Source organism: Myxine glutinosa, chromosome 6 (genome assembly GCF_964187855.1).
Source record: "Myxine glutinosa chromosome 6, kmMyxGlut1.1, whole genome shotgun sequence".
NCBI classification, from domain to species: domain Eukaryota; kingdom Metazoa; phylum Chordata; class Myxini; order Myxiniformes; family Myxinidae; genus Myxine; species Myxine glutinosa.
In genome coordinates this window covers 99,548,548-99,568,547 of record NC_136266.1, presented here as the reverse complement: position 1 = coordinate 99,568,547, position 20,000 = coordinate 99,548,548, and the positions used below count along the sequence as shown (strand labels likewise).

General features: G+C 43.8%; 1 protein-coding gene across 4 annotated transcripts in view; it reads left to right on the top strand.

The window, feature by feature from the left end:
• AKAP10 (A-kinase anchoring protein 10) overlaps positions 1-20,000 on the top strand; it is a 233,713-nt gene that overhangs the window by 210,673 nt on the left and 3,040 nt on the right. For all 4 annotated transcript variants that reach the window (XM_078780237.1, XM_078780238.1, XM_078780236.1 and 1 more), the window contains 6 exons: positions 3,336-3,480; positions 5,803-5,961; positions 6,836-6,945; positions 15,813-15,895; positions 16,286-16,335; positions 16,582-16,674. In XM_078780237.1, the coding sequence (XP_078636363.1) occupies positions 3,336-3,480; positions 5,803-5,961; positions 6,836-6,945; positions 15,813-15,895; positions 16,286-16,335; positions 16,582-16,674 (640 nt within the window). The remainder of the gene's footprint in view (positions 1-3,335; positions 3,481-5,802; positions 5,962-6,835; positions 6,946-15,812; positions 15,896-16,285; positions 16,336-16,581; positions 16,675-20,000) is intronic.

Sequence of the window (20,000 nt, the reverse complement as noted above, 5' to 3'; positions counted from 1 at the left end):
TTCCAGAAGAATCTCTTTATTTTGCACATTAGCCAAAAAAAATTTCAACAAAAGCTAAATTATGACTGGGATTACGGACAGTAAAATTACAGTTCAGTACTTCGTGTAACCCCCACGAGCATTCAGGAGAGCACGTACACGTCGAGGCATGCTGTTCACGAGATTTGCCAAGGTTTGGACAGGAATCGCTTGCCATGCAGTGACAATAGCCTGCTGCAATTCACGCACAGAGGCAGGCTGCTGGTCCAAGTTGTCGATTTGACGCGTTAATTCTGCCCACAAGTTCTCTATCGGATTCATATCCGGGGACATGGCAGGCCACTCCATATGCTCGACACCATGGTCAGCAAGAAAGTGTTGGATCATGCGAGCACGATGAGGCCGTGCATTGTCATCTTGGAAGACAAAGTTTCCTCGAAAGGCTGCACAAGCAAATGGAAGCAATGTTTCTTCCAGAATGGCCCTGTACTTGAACTGGTTCAGGTTTCCATTCAGAAAAACCAGGTCAGTTTTGCCCCCTGCATGAAAATCAGCCCAAACGGTCACCCCACCACCTCCAGCTTGGACTCTTGGCACTATACAATCTTCGTTGTGGGCTTTATGCACTTGTCTGCGCACTCGGACGCGGCCATCTTGACAATAGACCAGAAATCTAGACTCGTCACTGAAGGTCACGTCATTCCAGTGTCCTGGCTGCCATTGACGGTGCTCTCTGGCCCACTGCAATCGGCGCTGGCTGTGTTGTCTGGTCCGGCGTGGCTTTCTCAGGGGACGCCTGGCACGATAGCCTGCAGAAACCAGTCGTTGGTTGACTAGCCTTCTGGATACAGGCACATTTGTCAGTTGCTGCCACTCAGCCCTCAGCCGATTAGCTGACTTGGTACGGCCATTGCAGACTAACCGGTGCAGCTGGCGATCATCTCTCCTTGTGGTTCTGCGTGGATGTCCTGGCCTCGGTATTGGAGTAGGGACACCCCTCTGAGCATTTCGTTTCAGGATCTTTGACACCTGACCTTGAGTGATGCCATACTTCCGAGCAATAGCACGCTGTTTCATGCCAGAATTTCGTAAAGCCACCACTCAATGACAAACAGCATTGTCACGTTGACGGACCATCTCCAGAGGAAGCGGCAATAACTTTTGTAGACGTGCAGCAGTTGTTTTCCACTAATACAGAACGCAACAACCCTTATATACCCGATTGTGAAGCCAATCGTCAAATGTACCTGTCCTTACATTTTGTCACGCCACCTGTGATATAATCCTGTTATTGACTTCTTGCTGCGAAAGACAATCAGTGACATGGTTCTTTCAACAAAGCCATCACCGAAGCGTAAAAGAAACTCACCAGATTGATATACTGAGTTCAGAAAGTAAACCCGTCAAGAAAAAAAAATTATTCCATATTAAATGCCAAGTCTGTATATATATATATTTTTTTTTTTTTTTTTTTTTATTTATATATATATATACAGTATATGTATATATATATATATTTTTTATATATTTATTTATTTATATTTATATATACAGTATATGTATATATATATATATGTATATGTATGTATATGTATGTATGTATGTATGTATGTACAGTCACGTGAAAAATAAGTACACCCCATGTAACGTTTTGACTTTTTCAACATATTTCAACACAGCTATTTGATCTTCATTTCAACAATGTTGATAGATAAAGGTGATATAATATAACAAATATCATGAAAAATTTACATTTTGTAGTCAATTGCATAATTTTAATAAACATAAATGCAAATTTTGCATGTGGAAAAAGTAAGTACACCCCTACATTTATCACTACTTCAAATACCTAAAATTAGAATCAGGTGCACCAGCTCAGGTGCAAATGACTAGAACATCGTTAGAGAGGATTTTGGAGGAACCTGTCTTATTTAAACCTCAGACATTTCGTTTGGTTTGCTCTTTGTTGTTGAAGTGTGTGGTGTCACCATGCCGAGATCAAAAGTGCTCTCTGAGGCCTTCAGAAAAAAGGTTATAGATGCCTACGAGTCTGGAAAGGGATTTAAAAAGATCTCCAAACAATTTGAAATCAATCATTCGACTGTCCGGAAGATCATCTACAAGTGGAGAAGATTCCAAACAACTGCCAACTTGTTCAGGCCAGGCCGCCCCAGCAAGTTCAGCCCGAGAGCAGACCGCAAGATTCTGAAAGAAGTCTCAAAGAACCCCAAAATGTCATCACGGGACCTCCAGGTAGCTCTTGCCACTGTTGATGTCAAAGTGCACGAGTCTACCATTAGAAAGAGGCTGCACAAATTTGATCTAAATGAGAGGTGTGCCAGGAGGAAACCTTTGCTGTCCAGAAAGAACATCAGGGCAAGACTAAAGTTTGCCAATGAACACCGCGGCAAAGACCAGCACTTCTGGAACAATGTGCTCTCAACAGATGAGTCAAATGTGGAGCTATTTGGCCACAGTACCAGAAGACATGTTTGGCGAAAACCAAAGACAGCATTTGACCACAAGAACCTGATACCAACTGCAAAGCATGGTGGTGGAAATATTATGGTTTGGGGCAGCTTTGCTGCATCAGGGCCTGGGCAGCTCACTATCATAGAATCCACTTTGAATTCTTCATTGTAACAGAGGGTGCTTGAGGATAATGTGGGTCCATCTGTCGGAGAGTTGAAGCTCAACCGAAGGTGGACCTTGCAACATGACAATGACCCTAAACATACCAGTAAATCCACCAAGGAATGGCTGAAAAGAAAGAAATGGAGGGTTCTGGAATGGCCAAGTCAAAGCCCGGATCTAAATCCCATCGAGATGTTGTGGGGGGATTTGAAACGAGCTGTACATGGAAGAAACCCCTCAAACATCGCACAGCTGAAAGAATTCTGCATGGAGGAGTGGGCAAAAATTTCTCCTCGTCGATGTCAGAGACTGGTAGACAGTTACAAGAAACGCTTACTTGAGGTTGTTTCTGCCAAAGGGGGCAATACCACCTATTTGAACCAAGGGTGAACTTACTTTTTCCACATGCGAAATTTGTATTTATGTTTATTTAAATTATACAATGGACTACAAAATGTAAATGTTTCATGATATTTGTTATATTATATCACCTTTATCTATCAATATTGTTGAAATGAAGATCAAATATCTGTATGTTGAAATATGTTGAAAAAGTCAAAACTTTACATGGGGTGTACTTACTTTTTCACGTGACTATGTATGTATGTATGTGGTGTGTATATATATATATATACATATACAGGTGAGTATATGTATGAGGCTCATGGAAGAGTGGAACAATAATCTAAATGCATCCACTAAATATTTTTCTCTCTTTCCAGGTACTTCTCTCTCCAGGCTACGTGTCCTTTGGGTTTTGGTGATGCCGTGCGGCTTGAAGTCGAGTCCAACATCTGCCGAGAGGGTGGCCCACTCCCCGACTGTTTTTCCACCCCTCTGCGCCAGGCTTACACCACCATGGAGATGGTATGAAACGACAACAAACCACCAGCACTTTGTCGGTGTTGCACCCATGCCATCTACTCATAAAATGACCTGTTTGCCTAAATGCTTGAGCTGTTTACTTTTTTTTCTTTTTTCTTTTTTGTATACAGAATCGAGGCTCGTGAAAGAGCTAACATTTATCATAAAAACAAATCAAAGAGACAAACAAACAAAGTATATAAAAAGGGGAGCGGTAGACGAGATGGGGAGAGAAGGGGAAGCACATAAACACAACATTTGAGAGCAGGGACATCGGGAATGTGTGGGAAGGAGAGGGATTTGGGGAAGGTGGCGTGGGAAGGGGGGGGGGGTGGGAGAAGTATAAACACAAGTACACCAAGGACTTCCAGGAAAGAAATTGGTATTTCAAAAAAGTGGATTTGGGGTGAAATTAGCGGGGGTAGAAAAGATCAAGGTTTTGGATGGGGGAAGATAAGAGATGGTGGTGAACAGCTGTTTTAAAGACCTGGAGGGAGGAGTGGGATTGAAGAGAGTGAGGGAGATTGTTCCAGAGGCGGGAGAAAAGAGGAATGAAGGAGTGAAAGTGAGCAGAGAGTCTTGATTTTGGCACTTTAACCATAAGAGCGTTGCAGGCAGATCTTGTGCGACCTGTAGGAATATTTGGGGGACATAGCCCAGAGAGAGCTGGAGGAGCAAGGCCGGAGAGGAGTCGGTAGAAGACAGAAAGACCACCAACCTGCCTGCGGTGAGTAAGTGAAAGGCCCTCGGAGGTAGCTTCACCGTGAGAGATTCCAATGATTCTGAACGCTTTGGTTTCAACAGCGTGAAGACGAGCTAGGTGTGAGGCAGGAGCACCAGCCCAAAGGGGGGAACAGTATTCCATTGAGCTGCGGATGAAAGCCTTATATGTGGTGAGGAGCTCAGGTGTGCCAAGGAAGGACTTCGCACGACGGAGGATGCCCAGTTGGCGACTGGCTTTGGAGGCCAGATTTGAAATGTGGTTTTCCCAGGAAAGATCATGGCAGATAGTGAGACCCAAAAGCTTGAGCGACAGAACTTCTTGAAGAGGATTATTCAGAAAGTGGATTGGAGCGTTGTCCAGTCGGTCTTTTCGGAGAGACATCGTAAGAGTGTGAGATTTGTCAGGATTGAAAGACATGTTCCACTTGTTTGCCCAGTCTGTGATTTTGTTCAGGTCTGCAGAGAGCGAGGAGGCTGCAGACGGGATGAGGAATGGAGCGGATACTTAATGATGTATTAAATTGATATGTGGGAAAAGTACATTCCCAGACCAGGACTCGAACCCAGGTCCTCTGCAAAACCATACCAGTGCTCTGCCATCTGAGCTATCTGGGCTACCCTGACTGAGCATGCAATTCTCCCACACATATGATTGCCACTCTCTTTCCGTCACTGCTTCCGGGGCACTCGCTGCTAACCATAGGAGCACCAACGGCCTGAACACAAGAGGGTCTTCCTCCAATGGGGGGACGGACAAACCCATGTCCTCTATTATAAACACCACTTGGGGCGTAATGAAGCAATTATATTAATGAACAGGATTAAATAATTAAATTGAGGTAATTTTCAATTGCATGTAATTTTCCCACATATATCAATTTCATTATTTAATGTATTAGTTAAGGTGGTTGGCTTGAGATATTCAGGTCCTGAATTTGAGCCCCTGTCCGGCCGTTGAATTAGCACCAGGTGGGTTGACTCAGCCTGTCATCCTTTTGAGTTCGGCAAAATGAGTACCAGCTGACTGGTAATGGAGGGCACTGCATCATCGGCACAGCCGCATCCCCAGGAGAATGATGCAGCCACGCCACCACAGGCTGCATACAAACCACCACAATGGGGAGGAGATTATTCCTGCTGAGGAAATGCCCCGCTGAGTGTGGTGAGAAAAGCGGCACCATTGTTTTGAAGGCACTGGTACCCAGAGTATTCCGAGAAGTGACAGCAGTAACGGCACTTCCCCCAAGCTCGGTGGCTCGTGTGTGTGTGTGTGTGTGTGTGTGTGTGTGTGTGTGTGTGTGTGTGTGTGTGTGTGTGTGTGTGTGTGTGTGTGTGTGTGTGTGTCAGTCAGTCAGTCAGTCAGTCAGTCAGTCAGCTCCATTATGAGCCTTAGACCATGCATTTTATTTTTTTTTAATTAAAAAAAAAATTCTCTTGCACTCTGGCATCGCCTATTACTTGTTCATGCTATCTGACTCTTTTTTTTATTTCCTCCTATTTTATGCTTTTGTTATAATCCTATATAGTCTCTCACCTTTGCCACTTCATGTCTTATTATAGTAGAAGCAACCGTCACATTTAGTTGTGTTGTATTCTTTACAGGTTTACTTGCCTGGATTTCTGTCCAGCAACATGTACTACAAGTTCTTTTATGATCTAGTCGCTTCAGTTCGCTCGGAAGAACGCTCCGGTCCACAGGATCGAACTGCCCATTCCAGCACCATTAGACATAAAGATAACTTGGGGCCAGAACACAGCAAGGTAGTATTTTCCCTCCCTCCTCAATGTCTGTCATTTTCGCTTCTTTATGATCACTCATCTGTCATCTGGGAGTGGTTGACAGATACTCTTTCTACAATGAATGGGAAACTAAAGTCAAACTGAGAATTGCTACATCTACGTGCTCTTTTAAGAGGGGTGGGGATGGGGATGACCCATGATTAGGCAGGAAATGTAAATTCTATGAATTTTCCAGTTAAATATTTCGAGGCAGCCATGCCTTCCATCTGTCGATCCTTGATTGGCTGTGAAACATCATTTTTATTTTACAGCCAATGATGAGACGAGATCAACCATACTCTTTGCAGAGTGTTGGTGCCTCCGAAGTAATTTCTTGGGAAGGGTTATGCCGGGTGGCTTGCCATTGCCATGCCAGCAGTCAGACGAGGCAGGAATTTGGAGCGTGGTCGGGATGGCGGTGATTGCTCACCTACTCTTTGCCAAAGACACCATGGAATCTTTGATCTCTACCAACTCCAACAACGTGGACAGGACCCCAATTTAACATCCATCCGAGAAATGGCACACACTGCTGCATGGTCCTGTCTGCAAAATACCTGGATGACAGTTTATAGCTGGGTCAAGATTCAAACTTAGCTATCTTGCCAGCTCTAAGGCCAATGAGGACCTACAAATGCACAGAACGTCATTGCACACAAGGGTGTAAAAAAAATGTGTATATATAATTATCAGATTTAGTGTATCTCACTTATCAAGGTTATTTCGTTTCCCTTTGATGACCTTTGTCATGTTTTACTGTTTAAAAATTAATCTTTGGTGCCTTTGTTTGGTAGTATTATTATTATTTTTGTTGTTGTTGATCAAACTAGGTCCCTTTCCCTTTGCTTTTGTGCAGGAAAGTAGTAAGAAAGGTGTCGTAAAGATTCTGAAAAACTTTGATGAAGACATAACGATCGATGCCAAAAGTCTGGAGCCGGAGTCCCTCTATCATCGACATTATGCTGGGTAAGAGGCATTCTTTCGAGCAAAACAGCTAAAAAGTAAAAAAAAAATAGATAGTAAAACTACTCGCAGCTATCCTGTGTTTGTGTACCTTGTATGTGTGGTATACTTTTGCGTGTTTGAGATGATTTGTGTGGATAAAAATTCCAGGCTTCATGCTCCATCCTTCTGACACCCATCAGAACTTGCACCTCAAGATGTAATCTGATGAACAAAGGGCATACACTGCCTTCAGAAAGTATTCACACCCCTTGGCCTTATCACATCTCCACATAATACCCCATAATGTCAGCATAATTATTTTTAGACATTTTTACAAAATAATTAAAAATGAAATACAGAAATATCCAATTTACATAAGTATTCTACCTCCTGAGTCATTACTACATAGAAGCACCTTTGGCAGCGTTTACAGCTTCAAATCTTCTTGGGTATGTCTGTATCTGCTTAGCACATCTGGATTTGTGGAACTTCTCACATTCTTCCTTGCAGATTTGCTCAGGCTCTGTGAAGTTGGATGAGGAGCATTGGTGAACAGCAATCTTCAAGTTTTTCCACAGATTCTCAATGGGATTCAAGTCTGGGATTTGGCTGGGCCACTCAAGGACTTTCACGTTCTTGTTCTGAAGCCATTCCAGTGTTTCTTTGGCTGTATGCTTGGGGTCATTGTCCTGTTGGAATGTCAATCTAATCTTCGCCACAGTCTAAGGTCTTTTGCACTCTAAAGCAGGTTCCCCTCAAGGATTTACCTGTATTTGGATCCATTCATTGTTCTCTCTATCCTTACAAGTATCCCAGTCTCTCCCACTGAAGAGCATCCACATAGCATGATGCTGCCACCACCATGCATCACGGTTGGCATGGTGTGAGATGGGTGATGAGCTGTGCTCGGTTTCCGCCAAACATAGCGCTTTGCATTTAGGCCAAAGTGTTCAATTGTCGTCTCATCAGACCTCGGAATATTTTGCCTCATGATCTGAGTCTTTCACGGGCCTTTTTGCAAACTCCAGGTGTGCTGTCATGTGCTTTTTTCTCAAGAGTGGCTTCCATATGGCCACTCTCCCATAAAGCCTCGATTTGTGAAGGGCTGCATAGACTGTTGTTCTTCCGGCAAGATCTTCCATCTCAGCCAAGGATATCTGTAGTTCTGTCAGATTGGTCATTGGGTTCTTGGTCACCTCTCTTACCAAGGTCCTTCTTGCCCGTTTGCTCAGTTTGGTCAAACGGCCAGCTCTAGGAAGAGTCTGGGTAGTTTCATATTCTTTCCATTTCCTAATGATGGAGATCACTGTGCTCTTGGGAACTTTCAACACTGTAGAAATTATTTTATACCCTTCTGCAGATCTATGCCTCCTCACAATTATATCTTGGAGTTCTACGGACAGTTCCTTCATGGTTAGGCTTGGGCGATTCTTAAAATTTGAGAATTCATTCCGAGTCTGAACTGCTGTCTCGATTCCAAATGGAATCGATTCCGAATTCTTCACCAAAATCTAATCAATCTGTCCTTGTTGCACACCCAATCTGCTCAACTAGTTTTGGCCGAATCAGTCCACAACTAATTGAGATATCCTGCAAGGTGGGGTTATCATGTGTATTTCCAACACATATGCAGAAATTTGCGAGTTTGGGTAAAAATGCTATCTCGGCTCCCACCTTCCCCCTTCCCCCCCCCCCCCCTTTATAGGGGGTGGAGGTTCCTTGTGACCATGACTTGACCATGGGTATGACCAACACGTATGCAAAATTTGGTGAAGATCGCCCAGTTCTGTTTTTTTGTATGATTTTCATATGTACAATGTACAAGCAAACAATGGGCTCATTCATTCTAGAAGGATACGTTTTGGGGGTGGGGGAGTAGCTTACCAGGAGTGGAGTGACTGTTGAGCAGTCTTGTGTGATCCCAAATCGATGCTAGTGAATCTTTTCCGATTTGCCGATGATGGTGACTGATCTCTGGCATGTTTAGCATAACTTTTCATTCCACAACCACGAGCTTTCCTTTGATGGAATGTGAAATTAATCCAAACCTCTGGGAAAATTGTTTTTTTTTCAATTGGATAAAAGAAAATTGAACCCCATTTACTTGGGTGGTGTATAAGGCAATAGACCGCACCTCGATTGCTCCAGCCTTTTTTTCATTTTCTGTTAATAAATATGCCGTTGATATATTTTTACGCGTAGCCGATAGGGCAAATCCGTCGAGAATAGTGTTTGTCCGTCCGTATGTACGTATGTCCCCTCAAACGTATACCAATCAGAGCTGAGGATCTGGTCACATGACAGGGTGATGTGATTACGTCTGAGGTCATTACGGCAGTACGGCGGCTGACTCCGCACACTCCGGCATTTTGATTCCAATTTCGTTCAGGCCGAACATATCGTCGAACTTGTCATATATCACAATCGCCATGCTCTAGCTTTACGTTTTTCATTCATTGTGAAACACAAACAAACCGATTGTTAAAATGACCACCACATATTGAAAGCATCGGCGTTGCGTCTCTTCCAACAAAACGGTACGTACCCAACCCTTGTGGGGTATATAGATTACAGTAGATCTTCCCTCAGTTCTGTAAGTAAAACTTACCTCACGGATGTCGGGATTCTTCCAAACTTCTTTGTTTAATGTTATAAACAGCATTAGCGACTGTTTAAAAAGCTAATCATGTGTGTTTGTGGTTTATAATATTTTACAAGCCCGGCTATGCCACTGTTAGACTTTCAGTCTTGTTTAATGTGGTCTAAGACTCGTGGAAGAGCTGTAACACACATCACGCGCAGATACAGGCCAAGGCATGAGATACACCAGGTTTGACTTCATAACAACACAACTGCTGACTTTCAGGGAGGAGTGACACAACTTCCTGTGCACTAGTGACACCATCTTTGTGATGTCTCTTCTTTTCTCTCTGCAGTCAGCGGGTTCATTAAGGAGCAATATCCTCCCCTCCCCCACCCACCATGAATGCCAACTATGGGGTTTGTCCATGTCTAGTCCTTTCAATGCTGAGCATCAAGTGAGGAAGCAGTACGTACCATTAAGTTTTGGTGTGACTTGGCAGGGGTCAGAATTGAACCACCGACCGAGCTCGTAATGCTACCGAGTCTAGTTTTTTGCTGTTTTATGATAAATTGTGTGTTTTTATGGTTCAATTTCTTTCTTGATTTTGGGGAGGGGTTATTTCTGTGTTCAAAAATAGGCATATAGAAAATATATATGAAGAAAATGATGAGATTTTGAAGCGATGTACTGACCACATTGTTTATTGATTTTTCTTTGACTCTTCAAATAACTACACTGAAACAGAAATGTAGTTAATATACATTATACCATTGAAATTCCCAAATTTACGTTGTAGCATGCAACTCAATATTTTTCTTTCCTATATCCTCAATAGCATCTAAAACCTTAGCTGGCAGACGGAAAGGTGTCAGAAAGATGCCAGCTTGTTTCCAAAGCTTGAGCTGAGGTCCAGAGCTGGAGCTAAACTCCGAAGATGGAGCTGAGGCGCGAAGATGGATGTGACTTGCGAATATGGGGCGGAGGCGCGAATCTGGGGCGGAGGCGCGAATCTGGGGCGCAGGCGCGAATCTGGGGCGCAGGCGCGAATCTCGGGCAGAATCTGGGGCGGAGGCGCGAATCTAGGGCGGAGGCGCGAATCTGGGGCGGAGGCGGGAATCTGGGGCGGAGGCGGGAATCTGGGGCGGAGGCGGGAATCTGGGGCGGAGGCGGGAATCTGGGGCGGAGGCGGGAATCTGGGGCGGAGGCGGGAATCTGGGGCGGAGGCGGGAATCTGGGGCGAAGGCGGGAATCTGGGGCGGAGGCGGGAATCTGGGGCGGAGGCGGGAATCTGGGGCGGAGGCGGGAATCTGGGGCGGAGGCGGGAATCTGGGGCGGAGGCGCGAAGCTGGGGCGGAGGCGCGAAGCTGGGGCGGAGGCGCGAAGCTGGGGCGGAGGCGCGAAGCTGGGGCTGAGGTATTCATTCAAACATATCTTTTGGTTTGGTATGTTTATTATTTTTCTTCGTGTTGCCTTTCTTTGTCCATTATGTTAGTTTTTTATTACACTCATATTTAAGACTTTATTTGGTCTTCTGTTGGCATTGCCGTGCAATCTTATTCAGCCATTCCTTGGCAGCTATGTGGAATTTGTTATTTGCCTTCATGTTCCTCAGGTTCATGGGTGGGCTTGCATATTTGCTTCACTTCAAAGGGAATATGCGGAACATGTTGAAAGGAACAGGCTCCTCGTGGAACAGACTGATAGTGCGAACTAGGTGTGTGTGTGAGGTTCATGGGTATGTAAACCCCTGATAAAGTACAGACAGAGGAAAATAAGACTGGTTCAGTTCATGTGATTGTAATTAAAAGGGAAGACGTCACAACACCTGCACTTTTGGTGAGCTGTCAATTGGTAGTTGCTTGCAGAAGTTCTATTCCCAGATTCTTCTCACTCTATCTTCCCAAATGAAAGAAATATAGAACTGAGGCATTAATAAACATCAAAAATAATGATCTTCTGACTCATGGGTTGTAATCTCCTTGAGTGGGTGTCAGGAGGTAGAACTGAGCCCTCCCAGGCCCTAAAGTATCCCTTCCTTTTCACCAGGATCTCTTTTGGAGGATCTCGTAGTGATGCTTGGAAATATTTGCACCGCAACTTGTTCTGTTCTCTTACACTTGTTCCAATAACTACTTTATGGATTGTCGCTGGACTTCAGACAGGCTCCAATTATAGTTTATTTGTCTTTTGGTAGTTGTTTGTCATTGGTAGTTCCTACCGTGATGATCTTTTGACGTGAGACAGTCTCCGATTTTGACCTCTTCAGTTGGTCCTTGAAGCGTTTTCCTTCAACGTGCGCCTCTCATTCCTCTTGCACGGTTTCCTTCTCCCTTCTCCCTGCTCCAGCTCACCTCCTTTACACTTCTGTTCATCTGGACTTTAGTTTGTGGTGTTTTTGGCATAAGCAGCACTTCGTCAGCTTTTTGCTTTGCTGCAGAGCTCTGTCTCATGTTGAGTTTTTCTTTCTCACTGAAGAAAATACAATCCAACTATGTATGATGTGTTGTGATGTGGTTGTTTTTTTGTGTGTTATCGGTATGTCATGTTTGGAAAGTCGGGAGAAGTTCATCAATGCATAAGCAGCACTTGGCTCCTAGTTTGCATCATTCCTGGAAGCACGACTGTTCTAATTATGGAGTATCTATCATCCAAGTGAGCTGCACGCATGGTGTTGTGTCAATTAGGTATGCTGTTCTTTCAAAGAGACAATAAGCCGACTGTGCTGTCTGTTAGCACACATTTTCTGTGACGTTAACGATCTCATAATTTGCTGTTACCCTTTGCAAATGTCTAAATTCCTGCTTTGAGCGTCCACTGAGAAGGCAACGTGAGATTTGTGTAATCAATGTGGTGGCCTGCCTCGGTAATTCTAGTCTTCCCAAAACCGCAGGCAACATATTGACCTTTGACATGCACCTCATGATGGTGCAATAGTTCTGATACTCTATATTTTGATGTTGATTTGTGTACAATACAAAAATGTGAGCACCATTTTAAAAAGTTTCCTTGCTTATTACCTCCACCACCTAAGGTGGACAGAGGTTATGTTTTCACGTGTGTCTGTCTGTGAGCAGGATATCTCAAAACGTTATGGACAGATTCGCATGAAAATTGCTTGATCGGTTATATGTGTGACAAGAAAGAATTGATTCGATTTTGGTGAAGATCCGGATCCGGCCTAACAGTGGGATACAAAACGTAAACTGTTCAAGCTGGCAAAGGTTCTACCTAGTGCCATTCTAGTTATATTTAGTGGAGACCTAGTAGGACTTTAAAATCACCAATGCTGCCAGGACCTGGTCACAAATTAATGCTCTGATCATCTCGCATGTCTAACTTTTGGTGCAGTCAAGGGGAAACGAGGGGTTTTGTTTTGGGTTTTTTATACATCGTCGAGGCTCATGGAAGTGCTATTATTAGTACTCTGAACGGACCAGGACACAACAGGACAAAGGGGAGCAGTTGAGAGAGGGTGGAAACACCAACAGCACAGTTGAAGGCCAAGATAGAGGCAGACTTGGACAAACAATGAGTGTGGGGAGGAATGGGAGGCAGGAGAGGATGCATGGGATGGACAAGATGGAAACTGAATGAAACTCTCAGGAGAGAAAACTGGAAATTTGGAAGGAGGAGGGATTGGGGTTGGGTGGGGGTTTAACGAGGGTAGAAAATATCATGGTTTTGGATTGGGGACGATCTGAGATGGTGGTGAACAGCTGTTTTGATGACCTGATGGGACAAATGATATTGAAGAGAATGTGGAGGTTCGATCCACAGGGGGGGGAGGGGAGGAGGAAGCAACGAATGAGTGAAGGTGAGCAGTGATCCTGGATTTAGGTAGTTTCACCAGAAGGGGGTTGATGGAGGACGCCCTTGTTCATTGCAGAAACCTAGAGGGGACAAAGCATGGAAAGAGCAAAGAGTGCAAGACCAGAAAGGAGGCAATAGAAGACAGAGAGACCACCGACCTGTCTGTGATGGTGAAGTGATGGGCCCTTCGACTCAGCTTCGTCATAGAGATTCTGATAATCTTGAAGGCCTTGATTTCCATGGCGTCAAGCTGAGAAATGTGTGAGGCAGGGAAGCCAGCCCAGAGGAGAGAGCAGTACTCCATCAAGCTGCAGATGGAAGGCCTTGTAGGTGGATAGGAGTTTCGTTTTGCCGAGGAAGGACTTTGTATGACAGGGGAAGCCCACTAGGTGACTGGCTTTGGAGGCCAACTTTGAAATGTGGTTTGCCAAAGAAATATCGTGGTTGATTATGAAACCCAGGAGTTTGAATGACTGAACTTCCTAAAGAGGATTGTTAAGAAAGTACATAGGTGGATTTGCCAGATGGTCCTTTCGGAGCGAGAAATAGTGAGTGTGTGATATATTTTCAGGATTAAAAGACATATTCCAAGTGCTTCACCAGTTTGTGATTTAATTGAAGGTCTAAAGAGAAGGAAGAGGCTGCAGCCTGCCTGTCTGAAGGATGAGGGATGCTACAGCAGTGGGTGGAGTCTTCATCAAATAGATAGAGGTTTTTCCAGGGTCAGATAGATCATTGATGAAGATCAGCAATGGGACAGAGCCCAGAACACTGCCTTGGGGCACTCCAGCCTTGACAGGGAGAAGAGATTAAAGGATTCTGTTGAGAGCCACACGTTGTCTATGAGAGTTGAGGAAGTCAGTAAGCCATGCGTGGAGTTGGCCTTGGATGACATTGGCAGAGAGTTTGGAGAGTAAGGCAGGATGCTCGACTGTATCAAAAGCACGATATATCCAAAGAAACAGCCCTGATCTCATGTCTGTCATTGAGGGCCTCCATCCATTGTTGGGTGAGTAGAAGCAGCATGTCCAAGGTGGAGTGACCTGATCTGAAACCATATTGGTGATCTGAAATGAGGTTGTTGGAAAAAGGGAAGGATTTCATATCAACTGCGATGATGCAGTTGACCTCACTTGATGATTGGAAGCAAGCTGATAGGTCTGTAGTGAGGGGATCAGTTATTGCAGGTTTTGTTTTTGCACAGCTGGAAGATAACCAAGCACAAATGATAGGGTGGAAAGGGCAGAATGGGGATGTGCAAGAGCAGCAAAGCAAGATCTTAGTACACGTCAGCGCCGTCCAGTCCATTTGCAAAGACACAGAGTTTTGGAGAAGTTGGGTATGGCAGAGAAGGATGGGTATCGAGAGTGAGAGGTTGGGGTACACAAGATTTGGAGTCAAACATAGAATTGAGGCATCCGGCCTTCTCACGAGCGGCGTCGGCTGGGATGCCATTTTGAGAGGGAAGGGAAGGGGAACATCAGATGCAGACTTAACAAGGTGCCACCAGGTTTTAGAGGAGGGAGACGAGTTTGAAAGTTAATTCTTGACGTTGGACAAATGTTGTTTTGTGGCTCTCCGTTGCAGACATTTTGGAATGCACCGAAGATTGCCTCAGTGGGATTAGTCTTTGTCATTTTTGGCCAAATGATGCTTCTTGTTTTTTTTAAATCCCACTACACTTGTATTATTTATTTATTTCCTTTTCTAAAAGGACCTCTTCGTAATGTGCCATCTTAGCAATAGTATATATTTATTGCAATAAAATCACTTCTGTCATACTTTGTCTCCTCATTTTATGATCAGTTTCTATTGTCCACCTTTCTTTTTCTACCAGTTTGTATTCCATGATCAGACTTCTTTCCTGCTTCCTCCATTTTCAGATGATCCTTTTTGCACTCTACTTCCCACCCTCCTCCCCACTGCCCACTCTGCCTCCCTCCTTTGCTGTCCTTTTTGGCCGTACTCTTCTCGAATCTTAGATATATTAAATTGACTATTTATACACATTTCTTCTAACTCCTTCCCTCGTTTCACTTTTTCTATCTGCCGAGTTGTTTACATTGTGAGTTGTTTACATTGTGCCTGTGGTTAAAGGACCGCAGCTTTAATGGAATTTGCCCAAATTGAAGCTTTGTTTATTCCTGTGACTCATAACGAGAGTTTGTGGTTGGTGGTGTGCATTTGATGAGTGTGCTGTTGCACGATGCCATGCCTACAGAGCAATGAAACGATGACTTTACCAATTTGATATCCACATTTAGATGTTCCAGACTTCCACGAACTGGTAAAACGTATGCCAAATTTATTGGCCCCCGTCCATTTTGAGTTAACAGGGAGAATAGAAGACATTGAAAACATCTAAGAAGAAGCACTTTTTATTGAGAAATTAATACGAGTATGAGTGGAAGATTCTTCAGCGAAGAGATGTAAACAAGTCCATTGGTGTTGATAAATTGGTCCTTCTCCCACCCCTTCTCGACAACACTCCCAGCAAGATGTCGTTTGGGCGGATGAATACTCTGGGCCAGTTTGTACGCGAGTCGGAACCTGATCCAGAGGGAAAGAAATCTCGAGGTAAGTGAGAGTGGCAGGGGAAGGATTGATGTGGGCAGAGAACAGGATGAATTAAGGAACAGATGGTAAATCATAGACAATAGATTTATAGAGGAAGCAATTATGATAGAAGTGAGATACAGAAAAGGAAAGAACATGATTAGGAATAATATTTAAAGAATATACTGAAAAGTGAGCTCGTTTAAAAACGTTTTTCAAATGTGCATAGGAAAACTGCTCAAATTGTGATGAGATGGGAGAATGGTGGTAGAGGAAGAGGGAGGCATCCCTAAACCCATAATTCAGCTGTACAACAAAGTCATTTGCGGCTGCTAGGGCACTATGAACAGTCATGATCATGCGATGTTATGAAGGAGCACTTATCATGCATCTCTCTGCATTGTCTTCCAGGCATGTTTACCGCTGCCATGAAAAAGTGGGTGCAAGGCTCAACGGAAGAGGTAAGCACGTTGAGTTCTTCCCTCACCTTCTGCTTGCCTTTAACCGTTAACGAAATAACCGTATAAATCTCAGCAGCTGTTTTTTGCAAAATAGCATTTCTTTTTGCCAAGCCTAAGCAAATGGCATATGGTACAAAAATTAATGCTCTCGCGGTGTGGCCAAGTCAACCTGTTTGGTTGTTTGTAATCCATACCTTACTGAGACTAGCTATGGTAGTAAAATTCCTGTGACTGGGTTCACCGTAGGCTCGGGAGGAGATGGCGTGGAAAATTGCACAAATGATTGTATCGGAGATTGTTCGGCAAGCCGTAGCGACAGCAGCCCTCAGACAACTCCAGGTGGGTGTGTCAAAATGTGATTTACCATGCTTCCACCAGAAAAGGCAAGTGTTCTTGCATCTCTACCTATCTCTCCACTTGTTTGTGAAGTTAAGTGTTCCTTTTAGTCTGATCGTATTCAGTAAATACAAGGTGATTTGTTTCTTGGACACAAAGCAGATACAACTTGGCATGGGCCCTCAAAACATTCTTAAGTAACTAGAACGGCACTCGGTAGAGCGTAGACCTCTGCCAGGCTGACCAGTTTACGTTTTCTATCCCGCCGATAGGCCAGATCCAGATTCGGACATGAACCAAAACCGAATCAATTTGTCCTTGTCACACACTCAACCTATCGACCAAGTGTAGTCTGAATCCGTCCATAACATAATATATCCTGCTCACAGACAGACAGATATACAGTCAGGAGTGCAAGCATAACCTCTATCCACCTTTGGTGGTGGAGGTAATAATAATTTTATTTGCAGCTTGCTGTTCATTATAAACCTGTGTGAAAAGTTCATTATTCTGATCTTTTTATTTCTGTGAGTTCCTTTGCAATGAACTTCAAAGCAGGAGGCCATTAGCCCCATCAAGCATGTGTAATGATTGCCAACCTATGTTTTTTTTTGTATGTGCTCTATCTTTTTTTTAATGTGAATCAAGGAAGTAGCACTTACCATTTTTAGTCTTTGCTATGACTCGGCCTGGATTCAAACCTCCGACCTCAGACTCAAAGCGGATGCTCTAACCATTACACCACTGAGGCTGGCTAAAACTTTAAGTAGCTCTACGTGTGTAACAGTTTCATACATTATGTGTGCATGTGCGTGTGTAACATGGTACATGTATTGTTATATAATGGAATGTGTCATGTGTGTTATGAATATATTGTTGTGTAAATGCCTTCTAGGGAGATAACTTTGCATAGTACAGCGATAGTTATTTCCCATATTGCGTGTATTAGAATAAGTATGAGGTAACTTAATTGTGATATTGAATATGTTGTTTTGTGTGTAGAAAGATGCCATCAACCTCTCTTGTGTGTCAAAAACCGTTTAACCTTAATACCCTTTTTAATATTCCCACCTTCGTAATCTGTCCTAGATGTCTCTAAAGCTTCCGACAGGCCGTCAGCACAACTTTAGGAGGGAAAACCGCCATCACGATCCGACCTGCGCTGATGTTGGAGTTACCAACACAACCATCTGGGTAAAAGTTCAGGGTCCCACCCACGCACTTGGCCCTGGGTCAATGGCAGCCGAACATGGTGGGGCTAGCGGCATCATTGCTTGGGTTGGGGGCCAAAACCTTAAAGGCGGGGTGTGAACCGGGCGGAAAGAAGAGATGATCCTGGACCCGATGGGTAGAGCTGTGCACGAGCTTCAGTTCTCTGTCGGCACGAGATGCCCTCTTTCCTGCAGAATGCTTTTCTTTCCATAGGCCCTCCCATCCTGCTGGCACGAACTGTTTTCCCACCAGGGAGTATCTCAACTTGGGGTTAACTGCATCCCGTTGGGCTCAGCCTTGGGTATTTGTCTCGTCATTCTTCTGGTCCTTTCTTCTATGGTGTTCATGGGCCCGTTAATAACCATAGGTAATTAAGGAACCGCTATCCGTTTGTTGACTTTGTTGACTTTGTTGCATAGGGGTTTTGGGGTTATTGATTATTGTACAGTATTGCTTTCGTTTGTTTCTCCTCCCCATGTGCCAATACACTTTAAAATCACCTGGTTTCTGGGTGGATTTGAGTGTCGCACTTTAAACACACCTGGTGTGTAGTTTGGTTATACATGTACATTAAATAACAGATTGAGTTCCGGCAAGTAGTGCCCAGCACAAGGACCGTGCCTGCGTCTGGCGATTTCATTCAGTCGCAATTAGAGTAACGGACGCAGGGCACTGATCAGTGTGACGCATTAATTGGCTTGGTGGGTCCTTTGGAGTACGGTATTGCGGCAAACAGACATGTGCTCTGACTCGGAATGATCAAATCATGACTGCTTTGACGTGGTTTGCCAGGATTTGGACAGAGGAACTGGGCCAGACCCGATGGCTGTAACGATGATAATATATGAAATCCTCTAACAAGAAAGGAAAAAATCTATCTGTGAAAATAAATTCTATATATAGAAAGTTTGAATAGTGAGGTCGCATTGCCAGGATGACTGACTGTCTAGACATAGCTGAGGTTGTGGATCTACTAATGTAGACCCTAGGCTGAGATTGCAGACCCACTGTTTGAAGAGGTTCTGGGCTGAAAGAGTAAAAAACCTCTATGAATAACAGAGCTCAGATAATGATCCAGGCAGTCATAAAAATCGAAAATTGCCTACAAGTTAATAAGGTTCTTATTTAAGGTAAACAACCATTTTCAGGTCTGCGATTCACATAAGTGAAGTATTGGCTGTTGTCAAATTAGTATCATATACAACATCCCTTAAATGTTTATATAATCCTCTAAGAATATCTGTTACTGTTCAATAAACTATGAGAATTGTGAGGAACAGATTTATGAAGAAAGATGGGGGGTGGGGGTGCAAAAAGGAGCGGGGATCTTTCAGATGTGTAAAAAATCTACAATCTTACATGGATATACAAGAAATTGGCTCATCGTACCTGTATCAATCATATCCACACCTACAAACTTCATTTTTTGTTTATTTTCTTCTGTGATACTAACCCTCATTCAATCTTGATTATATATACTGGCGTGGCCAAAAATATTGGCACCCTTGCACTTTTTTCAAATAATGCACCATTTCTTCCAGAAAATTGATGAAATTAAAAGATATTTTGACATATATATATATATATACAATATATATGTATATATTTGACTATATACAATATAAAGATATTTTGATATTTGACACATACATATACAATGACATTCTTGACAATTGTGTGCTTCCAACCATGTGGCAACAGTTTGGGGAAGGCCCTTTCCTGTTTCAGCATGACAGTGCCCCCATGCACAAAGTGAGGTCCAGAAAGAAATGGGTTGTCGAGATCGGTGTGGAAGAACTTGACTGGCCTGCACAGAGCCCTGACCTCAACCCCATCGAACACCTTTGGGATGAATTGGAATGCCGACTGCGAGCCAGGCCTAATCGCCCAACATCAGTAGCCGACCTCATTAATGCTCTTGTGGCTGAATGGAAGCAAATCCCCACAGCAATGTTCCAACATCAAGTGGAAAGCCTTCCCAGAAGAGTGGAGGCTGTGTTATGGCAGCAACGGGGGGACCAACTCCATATTAATGCCCCTGATTTTGGAATGAGATGTTCGATGTTTGGATGTCCACATACTTTTGGTCATGTAGTGTAGCTTTGGAAGCTGTTTTG